The 16797-nt window shown below is 35.8% G+C and overlaps 1 protein-coding gene across 1 annotated transcript in view; it reads right to left on the bottom strand.

Moving 5' to 3' along the window:
• Positions 1 to 240: 240 nt before the first annotated feature.
• Positions 241 to 16797, bottom strand: part of LOC122811397 (complement C2-like) — a 925867-nt gene continuing 909310 nt past the window's right edge. Inside the window, exon 17 of the mRNA XM_044083220.1 lies at positions 241 to 988. Within this exon, the coding sequence (XP_043939155.1) occupies positions 797 to 988 (192 nt within the window). The 3' untranslated portion in view covers positions 241 to 796. The remainder of the gene's footprint in view (positions 989 to 16797) is intronic.

Here is a 16797-nt window from a genome sequence, read left to right as displayed (position 1 = left end):
GCAGACAGGATGGTACAACAGCATTACAACCTATGTAATTCCATATGTAATCTTGATTACTCCTATTTTACACAGATAAATACACTCAAGCCGAACCTTTAAAACTAAACCTCTTTAGTGATAATTATCTGCTGTTGATTTTTACAAGCTTCCTTAACTGTGATAAATGACCAGATGTGTAATATTTGTTATTCTAATATTTCTTATTCTGATGAACTTCAATGCACTTAAATACGCTTATTCTGGGAAAAAACAGTATTAAATTTATTATGCTGTTAACAATTTCTGTTACTGGTCTGATGTGCAGAAAATCTGATAGCTAAATGATGTTACTACAGCACAAAATATATTCATCAGTAGGGGAAATGCAATTTCTAAAGTTTAGAAGATACTAGCTGTGGCATAGGAGGTTCTGATTAATAACAGTCACCTCACTACATTGCTCAGCACATTAAATGTTCATGCAGATGGAATGCTTTCAGTGTTACAGTTCTGTAGCAGCTTGCTAAACAGAGAGTAAATTTTGCATTGGTGAGAGGCAATTTCCCAAGAATGAATTATTCTCTGATGTTGTATGTCTGCATTTCCAGAATAACTGACAATCATTCTTGATTTTACAAATATTCTCCGACAATCTTAATAGACTTTTTATTAGAAAACTCAATAGTGCCAAACTGCAAGGTGGTTGACTTTCCTCATACAAGAAATATATTGAATGAACTCCCAAAACATTCTAAAAGAAATAAAGCTGTCAATGGGGGTTGTGAGGTACACCAAGTCAGCCTTTTAAGCCCTGTTAACAAGCATTCGGATCTTCATAATTTGGCACTGTGGCTAAGAATTCTATATCATTACTCAGGTGTTGCTTGAGCCATGGCAGCACCTTGAAAAGGTTGATGTGAAAGTCTCGCATTTCATTTCTGTTGCTGAGTCTGCATACATTAGAATATTTGCAGGGATCTGTCACGCCCCAACTGATGACACCAACCTGAAACAGAAAGGGGGACAAAGTGCATAACTTACATATATTATCTTTAAAGAGAGAGATACTCCAAATTATCTACAGCAACTTATTACATAGCATCCATTTAATGTGATTATAATTTTAATTTGCTGTAGATTTGTTAGGATTACAAACATATATTACTCCAAGAAACAAGTACTTTCCATGGTTAATATAAATGACAAAACCTAGTAGAAATATTATATAGTTTAGCCTGATATTATATACTGTATATCACCTTGTTGTTTCATATTAGGCAATTATCGGGAAATTGTTTAATTTTGTATGGAAAAAGTTTGTGAAGATACCTTATCTGATGTCTGCCGAGCATCTCATTATTTGGTATTTCATTTGGATTCACAGATACCACACCTCTTTTCCTTAAGATAAATTCTACAGTGATCACAGAGTCTACTAGATAGATTATGTTACATTTGCTTGACAGCACAAAAAGCAATACTTCTATTTAGGCTGATTCTGCATAAGTGGATTTAATGTCCTAACTCTCCTCTATCCCTACTCCCCACACCCTTTCTACACTTGTCTTATGTCTCAGAGCTGTGGCACAGGAATCTGGTGTCCTGGTCAGCACAGTCATTTGTCACCCTCCATACCAAACCTTAAAAAAGTGCAACAGCCATAGGTCTCAACCTCTTAATAGGCCAGTGTGGAACCCAGACCTTAGCAATGTGTGACAAACAATCAAAATATCGAACACCTTATTTTTGCATTGCGCAGAAACGCACCATTTCCATGGAGCCTGGACAGATCTGAGCAGAATCAGGGACAAATCCAGAACACACCTCTCAACTGTACTGAATTCCTCTGAATTTCCCAGTTTTGAGGCTAAAATAATGGGATGCCATGAATTCCCGAGTGGCCCCTTTAAATCATGATTTTATGTTTCAGAGCACTGAGCAATGGTTAGAAGAAAGGCCACAAGAAAGCAGTCGTACCTTCTGCAAATGAAACTCTGTAAAATGTATATAAAATGGGAATTGATGTATGTCTGAGACACTTGCATACAACAACATTATTCAGGAAATAGGAATACTTGCATTCAGTGTTACTCCTAATAAACCCACATTTTAACTGAAACAGTTTAATATTCCCAACCTAATACTTCCTGAACTTTAAACATGAAGATAAGGCAATTATGCAAAATGGAATTCAGTGTAACTGTATGAAATGTGTAGAAAAGTCAGATAACACTAACAGCGACCTATCCACACTAAGGCAACAGTGCAGCTGTCCACATCTTGCAATTGCATAAAAACTGGTGCATTTGTAACTAAGAGTGCAAGTTTGCACATTTAATACCTACAGTTGTGCGATGTCTGCTTTCCTGACAGCAGAGGAGATGTCTTTGATTGCTGTGCATAATGAATACAGTAGTAGCTGACACTGAACTCTCCAGTACTACCATTTGTCTTCCTGCCCTGTTCCAGCACAAATCTGACGAGAGTGATTACATCAGTGTCAAAAGGAGCCTTGTCTGCCATGATTGGTTCGGTTCCTACCATTAGAATGGGACTGAGCTCAGATACAGCAAAGCACTCGCAATTCAGGGCTCTCCCGTAGCACAAGTCTTAAGCTAGGGGGTGTGCCACAGCAAAGCATGAATGGTCCAATCCCAGTTCAGATGGAAAGAGAATATTTCACAGGCATAGAAGGATACTGCAGCTTCTAAACAATAGAAGTAGGGCAAAGAAATGTTCAGCCATGCCCTGGTTTGTAGTTGCAAAGTACAAAGTTAAGGTATTGGTACGTGGACAGAATGGCAGTGTAACCAAAGAACCCAGTGAATGACAGGGAAGGAGGGGGCTCAAGAGCACACAATGTTCTGAAAAATATGTCTGTGCATCCTTGAATTATGGGGTCTTTCTAAACATCATGCATTTCCTTCTGCTTCAGGTATTTCAGAGTGGCTCACCTACCTCTCAAATGTCATGAACCTTGTGTTTTATTTTCTGGTGAAACACTGAAGATTACAGTTAGTCAGTAGTACCGAACATTACAGTTTCCTACTTCATGTTGTTCAGTAAATGCATGTTGATAAAACGAGAATGGACGTCAGAGGTGAACAGCGGAATGCAGCACAAACAACCCAATCTACTCGTAACATATCTGATGTCCATTCTCATTTTATTAGTTTGTTTTTCACTTTAAATGCATGTGGATGCAAAACCTGTTATTTATTTCTAAACTGAATTATAGTAGTATTTAAAATTTGGATTTGTTTATAAGCCCTTATGTCCTTATTATTTTTGGGTTTGTCCAGAAATTGTTACCACAGACATTGAGAATGGTATGCTTAGTGAATAGCTCTCAGTATCTTGCATCAGTATGCAGAGACAAGGATATGACATCAAGGCAAGTTTTTAATTAATGTTACATGCTGATGTAGTCCCTGCACAATTTCTTAAAGAACACCAATCCAGAGGGTTATACAGTGTGACCGATGACACCGTAGCATTTGCTAAGTGGAGGTTTTCTTCAAGGGGCGATGATAAAGACACAACCCTAACCATTTCACAAATCCCCCTGTCTGACTCGGCCATCTATTACTGCATCCTTTGGGATTCTCACAATATGGGAATGTAATGACAGACCTGTTCAAAAACGAAATGATGTGGTAGCTGGTGATGTTCAAGAAAGGACTGATTATTTTATTTAGGAAGGTGAATGTTTTAATAGAATACTAAAATTATAGCACTTAGAAAACTGCTTTTTAAACAGAACTTACTAATTTTTTATCTCCCCAAAACTGATACTCTTCCTTTAATTAAACTGAATTGTGGTATGTTACAGCATGCTCGGCAAATATGAATATGTTGTAGAAGGAACTTTTATTTCTGACTTTTCTCACAATAATGTAAATTTATCATACTGTATTTAAAACAGGTCAGTAGGACATCAGCATAGCAAACAATTAAATGTCTACAAAATCATTTTTTTTCCTTTTCCATATTAAAAGTTGAGGCAACCTGTATGGACTGTTACAGTAATTTGCATTTCACTGATAATCAGTAGTACTTTAAATGTCCTAAATAGTGATAAATGATGCCAGGCAACATTCCACAAATATGCATCCATTTCTTGCTAAATAAATAAATACATACTGAGTTATTTATTGCCTGTATTTGGTGATGCGGGGGCACTTCTCTGGGAGTCCCTGTATTCACTTAGCAGTTCAAAATCAGTCATGCTGTGGGATTTGTTAAAATTCAATGTTTGTTCAGTAGGAATCTGTCCGTTTTATGTGTTTTATTGACTGCATATGGTTCGTAATAAAGTTTACAGGTTTTCAGTTCATTCATTGCTACCACTCATAAAATACCACTTGCTAAATCCGCAAGTTTGTATAAATACAACAGCAAGTACAGTTACCACATTTAAATTCCAGTCATACCTCTCAGTCTCTCATTTCAAGAAATCTGGACAAAGCCAAAAATAATGGCGGGAGTCAGACAAAGGCCCAAAAATAATTAGGGATAGATTTTAAATATTGCTCCTGTGAACTCAGATAGTTGATAGAATAACAAGTTTTGCATTATTATGTATTTTCTGAGGGATATGCCCAAGTGGTGCATTATCTCACCCACATCTACTGGCTGCTCGCTGACACCCATCATGGATGTCCACTGTAGTGCAGAGGTACATCCTTCAGTAAGCCTGTATCAAAGTGGAATTACTACTTCAGAGAAACCTTGATTCTTGAGTTGATCATCATGTGGTGTACATCAATGAACAGACACTCACACACACACACACACACACACACACACACACACACACGGATCTAGGACACATGCTCGACTAGCATATGTCTGAATCACAAAACATCGAACACATATACACAAAAGCGCTTCCGTGTATATGTAGTTAAAAAAATAAAAATCTATGTTTTTGCAGGGGGGGCAAGCCCCCCTGCACCCCCCCCACCCCCTACTTTAATATTCTCACTCCAAGATCAGAATACAGTGGGGAAAAGGGAATTTTCCCTTACCTGCACTGTAATCCGATCTATGAAACAGGCACGCATACATGTAAGCGCTTTTCGATGTTAAGTGCTTTTGTGTATCTGTGATCGATGTTTTGTGATTCGGACATATGCTAGTCTAGCATGTGTCCAGATCCCATTTACACTTACATAATGCATATGTATATGTGATCTATGTACATACAAATATACACAGAAATGTATATTTACAAACTCACACACACACACACACACACACACACACACACACACACACACACACACTATTTGCCTGTTCAACTTGTTCAGACAAATGGGTTTGATTGTCTGGGTTTCAACAAAAAAGCAATTTGTAGAATAAAATGTAAAGTAATATCTGAGAAACATCACATTGCCTCTTTGATTGGAAATAATTCACCGAGACTGTTAAGCAGAAAGTGATAAAAAATTCTTATACCATAGCCTTCTAAGTTTACACAAGAGCATACTTGTCACCTAATTTTTCAGTTGTGAAAACACACATCTGTTATGTCTACTTCCCATACCTCTCAACCTCTTAAGAGTAAGAAATTTGGACAAAGCCAAAGATAATGGAGGAACAAAGGCCCAGAAATTACAGACAGTTTTTAAATATTGTTCTTATAAACTTAGACAGTCAATAGACTAGACTAACAGGTTTTGCATTAGCATGACTTTTCTGAAGGATATGAAGTCTGAATCTCAAATGTCAACTGTTTTCTTTTTTTTTTCCATAATAAATCTTTATTGTTATATACTTTTCATACAAAATTATAAAATACAAACTACTAACTAACACTGTAACGATCACACCAAACAATATACAATATTTACAAGAATGCTTCCATATAAGACATTAGAAATATAAGAAAAACATAAGAATAATTAGTAAGTTTCCAATATTGAACAGTTTGATTAGACATTTCTCTCCAAATATAGCAATGATTATTACTACCTTCAATTCAAAAGTTTTATGCTAATATAATATTAAATATCTGTTCCCAAATTTTCGGATTATTGATACCCTTACTATGTGAATTTAAAAGTAGTTTATGAGCTAGTATATGTTTTGTCGCCAACACTCTGAAGTTTTGCCATGATGTTTTAGTTGGGTCTAGCCAATTTGAAACTATATAAAGCTTCATTAGTAAGAAAATATTAATATGAACTATACTCTGTGATCTGGTAAGTTCCTTCGGGGGAATATGCAAAATCATAAATTTCCAAGACAGTGTTGTACTTTGGTAGCCCACTTTCTGAAGTTGAATTTTAAGGGAATTCCACAGTTTGTATATACACTTACAGCTCCAGAACATATGAAGAAGATCAGCCGGTTGAGTTTTGCAGTATGGGCATGTTGCAGAGTTTTTAGAATTAAATTTATGCAGAGCAAGGCGTGTATAATATGCATTATTCCAAATCATCAGCTGGGTATATAACAGTTTTTGAAGAGAAGTAGATTTAATAGTCAATTCAATTGCCTTTAACATATTACTTTTGTCTGTCAATAATATTTTCTCTTCCCAATAATTTGATAACAAAACTTTACCTTGAAATTTAAGTTCTTTAATTAATTTATTTGTTGCTGTTATACATTTAATATCCTATTGGAGAGCTTGCCACAACTCAGAGCATTTATTTATAGTCTCTTCATCCAGTTTAAAGTTTTGGATGTAACTTATAGTAAATTCTCTAATCTGTCTAAGAATAATCAGGTAATTTTTAGGTAAATTAAATTCTTGTCTTATTTGGTTGGGCGATCAATCCAGATGTTTATATATATTGATCATAGTTAAATTAACAATTAATGAAAACTTCTTTAGATCAATTAATTGGTTGTTCAGTTTTACATTTGGGTTCCTGTGAAAGGGCTGAAAGACCATCATATGCTGAAGTAAATCCAATGATTGAAATAGACTCTGTAAAAATAATATTTCAGTTTTAATGTGTTCCACAATCCCATATACCTTCAGAATATCTTTACCCAAAAAGGGCATTGCTTTAGGATTAATGTTCAACTTTAAAATATATTCATAGTTGAGGGTTAGCCAAGTTGGTGTCCACTTAGTACTAGTTATCTCATGATTGGCCATTCTTAAAATCCTATTAGAATTCACAATCAGATAATACATTTCAAAATTAGGCAACTCCAGACCTCCTTTACTTTTTGGGGTCATTAATTTGTCATAAGATACCCTAGTTTTCTTTGGTTCCCAAATAAATTTAGCCAAATCTTTATGAATTTGTTTAAAAAATGTTCTTGAGAGGGATAAATGGGATGACCGAAAAATATACAGTAACCGTGGCAATACATTCATTTTTATAATAGAAACTTTTGCTAATACTGGCAAGTGCAAATTTTTCCATCTCACAAAATCAGAAACTATTTGTTCCCAAACTATTTTAATGTTATTATTATAAAAATCTATATTATCTGTGGAAAACACAACACCTAGGTATTTAATATTATCTTTGAATGTTACCTGCCCCACTAAAGGTAATAATGAGAAAGGTTTAGGTGTCTTTAAAGGGAATATATAGGTTTTCCCCATATTAATTTTATAGTTTGAAACCTCTGAAAAATCATTAACTGCTTTCAATATCTTCTCAGTGTCTGATATTGGAGATGCACAATAAATATTCAGATCATCAGCAAAAGCTGCCATTAATATTTTAGTTCCATACATTATTGGGACATTATGATAAACCTTCTGCTTAATATATAAGAACAAGGGTTCAAGATAAATATTAAATAGTAAAGGGGACAAAGGACAACCCTGTCACGTTCCCGACCTAATCTGTATTCTTTTGGAAAAACTTTTGTTAATATACAGTGTAGTATAAGGATTACTATATAAAATTTGTAAGATTTGAACAAATTCAGGGGATATATTAAAATAAGGTAAGAGATGAAACAGAAAATTCGTGTCTACCCTATCAAAGGCCTTCTGTGCATCTATTATAAGAGCATATATATTCAGATTATTTTGCTTAGCATGCGCTATCATAGTATGTAATGAAAGTGTATTATCACTTGTTTGTCTACCTGTCATAAATCCAGCCTGTTTTTTAGATATTATATGAATCATGATTTGCTTCAATCTAAATGCTATAATTGAGGTTAAAATTTTCATGTCTACATTAATTAATGATATTGGTCTATAATTATCTGGGTTCTGGGGATCTGAGTTAGCTTTATGTATAAGAATAGTTTTGGAAGCATTAAGATGAGGATCATGAATTTTATTCCTAATTATATAGTTAAACACAACTGAAAGTATCTTACCGATAGACTCTGCAAACTTCTTGTAAAACTCCACTGTCAACCCATCAGGACCTGGTGATTTCTTTGGTTTCATATGCTCAATTATATATATTATTTCTTCTTCTGATATCGGTTTAACCAAATCATTTTGAATATCCACTCCTACTTTTGGAAACTTAATCAGGTGTAAAAATTGTTCATAAACTGTATTAGAGGATATATCCTTCTGCCCCTCATAAATATAAGTATATATTTTCTCAAAGATATCAATAATATCTGCAGTTTTATGATATATCTTATTATTAAGTTGTATTTCTGAAATTTGCCCAGTTGTTTTTGATTGATTAATGATCCTAGTCAGCACTCTCGATGGCATTTGAGCAGGATTAGCATACTTAACTAGAGTCTTATAATCTTGAAATGTTACTCTAGAGTTTTGAATTAAGAAGAGATCCTTTTGACGTTTAAGCAACTCTTTCTCTGTTTGCTCGTTAAAGTTTCACATTAGCTCTTGATCGAGTAGTTTAATTTTGGATTCCAAGTTTTGAATGTCTTTATTTAATATTTTTTTATAATAAGAGGCTTTTTGCAAAAGGATCCCTCTTATTTGCGCTTTAACTGCAGCCCATTCAATATCTGGGGCATTCTGATGTTTATTTAAACCAACCAGTAAATCTTTAAGGTAATTTGAAATTTCTTGTAATATGTCATCCTTAATTAGCAAGTTTGGATTCAGAGACCAATTATACCCTCTTTGTCGTAAGATATCTTTTACTTCTTTAGCGAAACTCAGCGAAATTTTTGAATGATCTCATAGGTATCTGGCATGTGTAACAACTGTAGGGTCTAAGTTAATCAATGATCTTGAAATCAGAAAAAAATCTATTCTGGACCACATTTTGTGACATGGAGAATAAAATGTAAAATTATTAGTACTATTATCATTATTTAAATAGTGAAAAGGGTCATATAGTTGAAAATCTTCTTTTATATCATTCAGTGCTAATACAGCATGCTTATTAAATGCTCTTTGTGGACAAGATCTATCCAACTTCGGATTTTGGTAAGCATTCCAGTCACCTCCCATAATTACATAGTGTCTATCGAATTGCATTAAAATAGAATATAATGATGTTATAAATATTTGTTGGTTATTACATGGCGCATAGATATTAAAAAGTACTATAGGTTTATCAAATAGGGTAGACGAGAGGGTGACATAACACCATCTCCAATCTTTATCTGAATTAGAGTCCAAAATCTTCTCTTTATATTGATCTTTAATAATTATAGCTACCCCCGCACTATTTGACTTACCTTCCGATGTTATTACCTCTCTGATCCAATTCTTTTTTTTAATATCCGCCTATTGATCATTCATTAAATGAGTTTCTTGCAGTAAAATAAACCACGCCTTAGCCTGCAACAATACATGAAACAATAGTTTCCTCTTCCTCAAGTTCTGGAGCCCTTTAACATTCCATGAATCTAATTCCCACATTTCAAAGGTTGGCTATACAGTAAAAGGTTTGGAGAGAAAACATAGGTAAACAGATACAATAACTTCAAAGTCATACATATACTGGAAGCAATTCTTATATCCCGTCCTACCCCAGTGCTTACCCACTCTAACCCCAGACCAGGATATATATAGATCTTATATAACATGTAATACCTAAGGTATACAGAAAAAAACAAATATAAAACACTACATTATCTAGTTTAAAATGTGTTCCATAGTTAAGACCTATAAACTCTAACTTACTTATGACAACGCCTAAACTAAGCATTCCCTAACAAACACTGCCATGAACTATCACTCTATGGTTACCTATTATTTAAACAATTCAAACTGCACATATAATAAGACAGTACATATAGAATATATTACGAAAAAGGGAATTTTTTTTTTCCTTTTCTTATACTGCGATTAGCTATCTATACACAGTCCGTGTGAGAGAAAAAAAAAAAAATACCATACCCTTAAATAAATAAAAAACTACTTGGTAATATCCTTGCTTATAAGTTCACTTTAACCTAGTTTAATAATAAAACAGACTACTAACTAACTAAAGTAAAATATAGTACCATCTATACACAGTACATTAATAACTATAATGACAACTACATTGTACTAACATAATAATATCCTTGCACCCTCTGTAACTACTATAATTACAAGATTTTAAGTAACAGTTATTAGGAAAGCATAACAAGTGTGCCTATGTTTTTAATTTACCAAACATCACGTTTTTTCACTGCTAAATAAGCAAAAATAGTGTTTAAACAGTTCCCTTTGGTTTCCCAAGGCAGGAAACACTATGAAATATTCGCGATGGGGGACCGCTTTAACAGACGGACACCCGGAAGTGTCACATCGAATTCGACACCCTCAACAGCATTTTAGGCATTTCCTGTCTTCCTCCTCGACGAAAACAGTTTGTTTAAGCCATAAAATGTCGGAAAACGAGTGCAGGTAATCCAGATAAGGAAAACAAACAGTTTTGTTACTCTGAAAGGGGCCTGCAGTTTTTCACATGAAAACAAAGGATTACACAGACCTGGAGACACATTAGATAATGGATCCCATCTCAGCAGCGTGCCAGTCTCAACGAAGGTTCAGTTCAAGTCTCTGATGCAAGTAAAGCCTTGAAAACTTTAAGAAACACAGTTTTAGCCTCATTTTTGGTAGAAACAGAATGTTTGATTCCATCCATTGTAAAAATAAGCACATTAGGGTATTTCATTTGAAACTTAATTTGTTTATTAATGAGGAATTTACAGTATGGAGACAAAGCCTGTCTTGCCTGTCTGACCTGCATAGGCAAATCTTGTGACAAAGATATTTTATTATTTTCCCACATAATATAACCACCAGCTTGTTTTGCAGTAATAAGTATTTTACTTACATCTTGATAGTTGAGTATTTTAGCATATACAGGTCTTGGAAAGTTAGATGCTTGTACCTCTCTTAAAGCTCTGTGTGCTCTTTCAATAACCATCTGTTTCATCCCCTCAGAGTTATTTAACAGCACTGCAAATATTTGTAGTATGGTTGGAATTAGCTCATTATACTGGATAGATTCTGGAATCCCTGTGATGATAACATTATTTCTTCTGGATCTTGCTTCCAAGTCTGTAAGCTTGTTTTGCATAGCCTGTATATCCAGATCATGTAGATTTGTTTTTTTTTCCCAGTAAAGTTATTTTGTCCTCATTTTCCGAAATTCTAGCTTCCGTCTTATCCATTCTTTCCAGCAACTGAGTACATGTACTTCCAAATGACTGTATTTGAGAAGTCAGTTCTTTCAGTGCTTCTTGAATAGGCAGCAGAGCACTTTTGATGTCTTCCATATTTAAGGGCTGATCAGGTTTAGCTTTAATCCCTGTTTTCTGTTGTTCCTGCATTTTGGTAATTTTTTGTCTTTTGGAAATCCCATCTTTTTCATGTGATTGTAATTCCGAAAGTTTGGTTTTAGTCGTAATTGTTTCCATACTTTTTACTTCTTTAGACATCCTGTTAGTACACAAATCCTTACAGTATAGAAAGCACACGGACCATTTGTTTACTTCTCTCTGCAGAGCCAGCTAATCTATTGCAATCCAGTGAAATATATTCCTTTTTTTCCGTTTTTTCTCCTTAATATACGATAATTAAGTATAGATAAAATTATTTCTCGAAGATTTGATGTTAAAAACCTTGTGGTATCAGCTCAGGGTTTTGAATTTCTCAGGTTAAATGGAGAGCTGCAGTTCAGCAGTGTTCACAGAACGGCAGCCATCTTCGAAATCAACTGTTATTTTCTTACTTTAGTCCTCAGTGATTTGTCAGAGATTTGCCAGAAAACAATTTTATGAGAAACAGTGCAAAAATATGAGGCAAAAATATGGACATTCTGTGAAAATATAGACAGCTGAGAGATATACCTCTTATTAAACAGACAAAAAGAGACACACACACACACACACACACACACCCACACACACACACACACACAAAGTGTGAGGACACAGTGTAGCTGCTTGGAAATCATTGCTCTGTGTCGCAACCACCTGGACTAAAGTACCATTGCTTAGCAATGGTATGGTCTTTGCATAGTAGACAACACATATTCTGGAAAATAAACAAAGGAAATTCATGACAGAGGGTGGTACCCAGGAAAAGTGGTGATTCCTACAATGTAATCTGAGCAAAAACAGATCCTGTTTCATGATCTGTACTCTCATCTCAGACACATTACCTCTATGTACTTTGAAATGTCTGTCCTCTCCCACTCTCCAGCAGTGTACAAGTAATGGGGGGAAACCAAGAGCATTTGGGAAATGGCTGTGAGACAGCGAGACTAAAATTTTTTCCCAAAAATCATTACTTGATATTCAAAACTTTTAACAACATCAACAATAACTATTTGTCAAACTGTACAATAATACAAACAATATATACAAAACAGCTATGTACACAATAAATAAATGCCACTTGCCAAAAGAAATCTTACATAAAGATGTCAATAATGTATGCAGGCATAAAACAGATAAACCTCTCCATGAGGTGCCCTAATAACAAGTTTAGAGATTTAATTGGTAAGATTCTTTTCCTTTTAGTTTTTCCTGTTAGGGGTTGTCACAATGGAACAATGGTCTGCAAAATGATTGGCAGTGGAGTTTTAAGTGTCAGGTTGTAAGCATGGCACCCAACCTTCCACAGAAGGCACACACATGCACACACTCACACCTAGGGCCATTTTAGAGTGTCCAATCCACCTTCAGCATGTCTTTGGGGGGGGGTCTACTTTAATTAAACGAAAGTGCAATCTGGCGAATGCTAATCCATCGACACATAAACAGCGAAACGTGGAAACGTCAAATGCACTACACAGTGAAATCGGAAATGTTGAATTGTCATAGTTGGCCCGTCTGCGGTATAGCTCCGTAAGGTAAGTGTGCGATAGCTACGGACCTTAGGGTTAGGGTGCGGGTTAAGGTAAGTGCATAGATAGGTAATGTATGTAAGATTTAGTGTAGGGTTTTGTCAAGTGTATGTGTGTGGAATATTTACTTTGTGTGGGTATAGTTCTGAAGGGTAAGTATGCAGTAGTTATGAACCTTAGGGTTAGGGAGGGGTTAAGGGTAGTGCATAGATAGTTGTGTATGTGGGGTTTAGTGTAAGGTTACAAGTGGGGTTTTGGTGCTTTAATTTAGGGTTAGTAGCAGGGTTTTGGTTAGTGTATGAATGTGTTTTTTGTTGTTTGCGTAGGTAGTATGTTACGGGCGGTGGGGTTGGCCGACTATTGAGGTTTCGATGTTTGAATTTCGCGGTTTTGCGTGTTTGACATTTCCGCGTTTTGCTGTTTATGTGTCAACAGATTCACGTTCGCCGGATTGCACTATCGGTTAATTAAAGTAGACCCGTCTTTGGGATGTGGGAGGAAACCCACATGATAGCAGGGAGTACATGCAGACTCTGCACAGAAGGCTCCCCAGCTAAGAATCGAACCGGAGAACCACTTGCTATGAGGTGGCAACGTTAAACGCTGCACCACCGCAGCCACCCAATGGGTAAGATTAATTAACTTCTATAATGCAATTTGAAAATCAGTTACAAGATACAGTCAAAAAGTTTTTCCCAATATTTCATATGGGCGCTTAATGTAACTGGCTAAATAAAATTTGTGTATTGTTATATAATTAACAGCCATTTTCTTTAAAACCATCCCAAGAAATTTTTGACCTATCCAGACAATTTTGGGTAATAAAGAGTTTAATCAATAAAAACAATGTAATTAATATTTATTTATTTATTTTATTTGCATTTTGTTTACCAGATTGGTCCATTGGGCCAAGTGGAACCCGTTTTCAATGGAGTCCTGGGGAGAAAAGCTCTTGAAAAATGCAAATATTGTAAATTACAAAAATTACAAAATTGCAGACATTACAAAACTTACAGATTAATAAATGAGTTGGAAAAGAATACAAGGTAACAACAGTTGCAGTAAAATTGGCATTTGAGGGGGCAAATGCATGAAAAATCTTTTCAAACAAATTAAGTTACTACTAAAGTATGATAATTATGATGATGATAATTGTTGCAGAAATTACTAAGCTATAGGAGGCTTTTAGCAAATATATTTGGTATAGAGATGAGTAGTCAAGGAAGTTATGAAGGATGGGAGCAAGAGCATTCCCATTGTGAGATTAAGTGTGAGTGAAGTAAAGCTTTGAAGATAGAGAGACTGTTTGTGATATGGGTAAGAGGTGGGAGAGAATTCCAGTGATGAGCTAGGCAGAAGGATAGAATATGTTTCCCTGGTGGGCGGGCAGGCTTATGTAGTTCTATTAGATTTTGGAAGTTGGATCATAGGCATCTGTTAGGAAGGTGCATTTGGAAGGTATAAGCAAGGGAGGGGCAGAGAGGGACTAAATATAATGTGTGCTTGGATGAGTTGAATGTAGGTAAGATAATTGGGCAGCTCACGCCAATTCAGTTAGTGCAGGAAAATGCAGTGATGGGTATTTGATCTGTGGCCAGTTGCGACTTTTGAAATTTTATAGTAACAGGAGGAAAGTTTTGATTTGAGGGAGGTTTGCAGGTTAGTAAGGATAGAGACCCCATACAGGAGGGAAGGGATAAGGTATGTCTTGGCAAGAAGAAGCCTGGTGGAGGGAGAGATGAAATGGTTGTGGTGGTAAAGCATGCCCAGTTTCTTGTGAGTTTTTTTGATGTTTGCATGAAGATGGGTATTGAACTGTAGTTGGTCATCAATGAGGATTCCTAATAGTTTAGCAGTGGAGACTGTTTTAAGAGGAGTGTTATTTTGGCTGGTGATAGAGAATGAGTTTTTGTCTAGGGTAATGCTTTTAGAGGGGTGAAATATCATTAGTTTAGTCTTGGTAGCATTCAGTGCTAGATGGTTGTCTAGCATCCGTTGTTCAGTGGAGGAGAAAGCGTCTTGGGTTAATTTTTTTAATGAGGAAATGGAGGTAGCAGAGCAGATTATAGTCAAGTCATTGGCATATTGGATGAGGTTGGCATTAGGGATGGCATGGTAGAAGCCATTAATGAAAATATTAAATAAAAGTGGACCTAGAATTGAGCCATGGGCACACCTGTGGGAGTGTTTAGGAATGATGAGGTAACTTTTTTTCCACTTAACGTCTTGTTGCCTATTTAATAGGTAACTGGTGAGCCAGTTAATAGAGGAGTGGGATAGATTTAGTTTAGTCAGTTTAGTAAGGAAAAGATTGTGAGAGATGGTGTCAAAGGCCTTAAAAGAGGTCCCAGAGGAGAGTGGATACAATATGACCAGAGTCTTGGGCTTTGTTTATGGTTTCTAGGAAGGAGAGGCGAGCAGTGGTGGTGCTGTGGCCAGGTCAGAATCCATGCTGTGTGGGAGTAAGAAGGTTATTATTTATAAGATAGTGTAGAAGTTGAAGGTGGATGCATTTTTCAACAAGTTTTGAAATAGGGAATAGGATAGCAATGGGACGGAACTTGGAGATGTCATTGTTGTTGTCCCCTTTATGGAGTGGAATAATATAGGTTTTTTTCCAGAGATGGGGAACATGGCATTCTGAAATTGATCGATTTATTAGGATACAGATAGGGAAGGGAATGACTTCTCGGGCTATGTTTAGGAAGTAGGGTGGTATTTCATCAGGGGCAATGGAGCATGGTTTCAATTTTAGAAAAAATGTTTTTATGGTAGAGAGTTTTTAGGGTTACTGTTGTGATTTGTTTGGAGAGTGGAAAAATAGGCTTTACAGTCTGAGATAGTCAGTTTTTTTACTTTTTTGCGGAGTGTTTTGTATTCATTAAGGGAAGTAGTAGTTTTAGTTTTATGGTAGTGTTTCGAAGCTTTATCATGAGTTGCATGGTGGCTAAGGTATTCTTAGTTAGCCAAGGAACGGAGTTACTTTTTATGCATTTAGTTTTCCAGGGAGCAAAGGAGTCTAGCAACTTTAAGAAGGTTGAATTGAAGTAAGTAATAGCATTTTCCAGGGATAAAGTTTTTAGTGGGTTCCAGTTAATTCTTTTTAGTGCATCCGAGAATGCATTGGGGTTAAAGTTTTTTTAGGTATCGAGTATTGGTGTAGGTGTGGGATGGTGGTAGGAAGGAGGGGAGATGATATGCAAAAGTGGGAAGGTGGTCCCCTAGTGGGTCTGGAAGGATACCACTGTTGGAGATGTAGTGGGGATGGGAAACTAGAATCCAGTCTAGAGTACTGCCAGAAAGGAAGTGTTTGGATGGCCTGGTTGTGGAGTTAATAAGTTGAGTGAAGTTAAAGAGGTTTATATTTAGAGAGTTAGTTGAAAATTGAATTGTTTCCCAGTTAATGTTAAGATCTCCCAGGATTATAGTTTCATTAGTGATACTGGTAGAGAGCCAGGAGAGAATGTTCTTGAGGATTGGGACACTGTCTCCAGGAGGGATATAAAGAGTGACAATACAGATTGATTTGGATATCGTGTTGGTTTAAACTAGGCAGGGGAGTATGTAATATTGCAAATTCCCAAGACAGAGTAGATTGCTC

The sequence above is a fragment of the Protopterus annectens genome, chromosome 9.part0, assembly GCF_019279795.1.
Source record: "Protopterus annectens isolate FY-2018-M chromosome 9.part0, PAN1.0, whole genome shotgun sequence".
Taxonomy (NCBI): domain Eukaryota; kingdom Metazoa; phylum Chordata; order Ceratodontiformes; family Protopteridae; genus Protopterus; species Protopterus annectens.
This window is presented reverse-complemented; position numbering and strand designations above follow the sequence as displayed.